The following is a 2,470-nucleotide window of genomic DNA, read 5'->3' as shown; positions in this document are numbered from 1 at the left end:
ATTCCACATATGAGTGAGATCATGTGATACTTGTCTTTCTCTGACTGACTTATTTCACTTTGCATGTTTTCATATTTCTATGCTGCAATTGAATAGGATAGTTTCATTTCAAAACATGAAATAAGTGGGCAATACTATTCAAAGCTTGATGGTCTTCACATGTTCAGATTTTTCTTTTTGCATACAAAGAGGAATTTATATATATAAATTTTGAATAATTTAAAATGAATTTAATAATTTTATTTTTTATTTTTCTTAAATAACAGTCAGTCTTCTGAAGATGAGTTAACAATGCCTTGTTTGGGATTATTGGCAAATCTTTGTCGGCATAATCTTTCTGTTCAAACACACATAAAGACTTTGGTAAGAATTTTATGTTTCTTGTTTTGTGGTTGGTTCTATGTTTCAAGAAAATTTCATTCATTTTCTCTTGTCCAGCTGATCCATCAGAGTTAATGAAGAATCAAATTGACATATAAATAACTTGAATTATTCCAGCTTTCATATGTGTTGTATTTAACATATTAAGGGTTAATACAAGTGTTGAATACTAAAAGATTTCCTTCTGGTAGCATTGTTTGTTATATTGACTAACACAAGAAAAGCTAAATTATTTTGGCTGATAGAAGGAAGGCACATCATGGGCAATCCCTTTTACCCCAGTCTTCTTATTTCCACAAAATCAGTGTCAATTCCACCAGAAAGATTAATCAGTAAATGCCTCGAATCAACTATCACTACTTGTGATAAGTGAAGGCACACTAATGCATTTAACTGACCCACCATTAGAAATGTATTAAATCTAGGAAGTTTGTTGATTCTTTAAGGTGCTTTGTGAACAATTTCCCTGCTGTGCAATCTATTACCTGTTTAGTTTTAAATTAAAGAATATCTCATTTCTTCATGTGTTGGATTATTCTGACCTGATCTTATTTTGAGATGGGGTTATTACAATTTTACTCTTAATCCTATATCTAAACAGTGCTCTTCACCAAGATTGTGCCTATTGATACTACTGTACACAATATATAAAATATCCTCTCCTTGAAATGATCTCTTAAGTTGATAGGATGTTTAATAATAAAAGTTTACCTACCTTGTGGAAGATAAACTTTTTGAACTCAAATATAAAACATAATTTTTATTCTAATTTAATTTTTAAATTTTTTTCTTCCTCAGAATAATGTGAAATCTTTTTATCGAACTCTTATAAGCTTCTTGGCCCATAGTAGTTTAACTGTAGTTGTGTTTGCACTTTCAATATTATCCAGTTTGACATTAAACGAAGAGGTTGGGGAAAAGGTAAATATGATTTCTTCTTATTATTTTTTAAGATAATTATGAAGTTTTATTCTCTGATACTTTAAAAATCATTGAGCCTCTTTATTAAGTTTTAGGATGATTTCAACTTAACTTTTCTTTTTTTATAATATGCTTTCCCTAATTTGTTTTTAAGTTGTTCCATGCTCGAAACATTCATCAGACTTTTCAACTAATATTTAATATTCTCATTAATGGTGATGGCACACTAACCAGAAAGTATTCAGTTGACCTACTGATGGATCTCCTTAAGAATCCTAAAATTGCTGATTATCTTACCAGGTATGGCTCTCTGACAAATTTTAAGACTTAAAAAAAAAATAGTAAAAAAAAATACCAAAACTGCCTTTTTAGATTTAGTAAACTTCAATTCTACTGATTCACAATAGACTAAATAAGGATATTTTGATGTTTTTTATTCCCATTCTTTTTGCTTTCCTGACGTGAAATGTAAAAGTATAACAGGGCGTGTGTGTGTTTCAGTCTTTGCCTTAGATGAATAAAGTTGTATTAGACTCCAAAATGTACACACTATGATTAATCTGTTTCAAAACCAGTTTTAAATCTTAAACATGATGATTTTTTTAAATACTATTTTTATTATATTTTTTCAGTATGTCTTTTTGTGTGTTTTTTTTTTAAAATAAAAATGGATGTTTCCTTCAGTGGGTGCCTCTAGTGTGTTACAAGGTAAAAATGAGAACACATGTTTATATGCCTATTCTATTTCATTGGTATTTCGTGTGATTATGTATGTTTTGAGTTCGATTAGTAACTGTTTTCCAGAGAGCTCACAGTTTTTGTATCTTGAGTTAAGTTTTCCTAGTGTGATCCTAAGTTAGAACATTGTTGAAATTGTTTCAAAAAAGTTAAATTAATGAACTATTCAGAAACAAGAAAATGTTTATTGAACTTTACTATCGTCAAGCATTGGGTAGGAGAAGCAGGGATATGAGGACATAGTTCTTAAACCTTAAGGAATATAGAATCTAGAAGTTAAAAAAGAACAAAAGCTAAGCACTAGGGCAAGGTTGACCACTACTCATATGGTTAATGATACTTTGTAATACCAAACAGCGTTCACATTGGCATTTTATGTTTTCTTCTCTTAAGCATCAGTAGATAAGAAAACTGTCTTCCAGAGTGCCTT

General features: G+C 29.8%; 1 protein-coding gene across 1 annotated transcript in view; it reads left to right on the top strand.

Annotated features, from left to right (window-relative positions):
* Positions 1–2,470, top strand: part of KIAA1524 (KIAA1524 ortholog) — a 43,780-nt gene that overhangs the window by 8,364 nt on the left and 32,946 nt on the right. The window contains exons 5-7 of the mRNA XM_015561226.1: positions 267–363; positions 1,180–1,302; positions 1,457–1,602. Of these exons, the coding sequence (XP_015416712.1) occupies positions 267–363; positions 1,180–1,302; positions 1,457–1,602 (366 nt within the window). The remainder of the gene's footprint in view (positions 1–266; positions 364–1,179; positions 1,303–1,456; positions 1,603–2,470) is intronic.

Source organism: Myotis davidii, unplaced genomic scaffold (assembly GCF_000327345.1).
Source record: "Myotis davidii unplaced genomic scaffold, ASM32734v1 scaffold16, whole genome shotgun sequence".
In the NCBI taxonomy this organism is placed as follows: domain Eukaryota; kingdom Metazoa; phylum Chordata; class Mammalia; order Chiroptera; family Vespertilionidae; genus Myotis; species Myotis davidii.
Note: the sequence above shows the minus strand (reverse complement) of the source record. Positions and strands in the feature narration are given on the sequence as shown.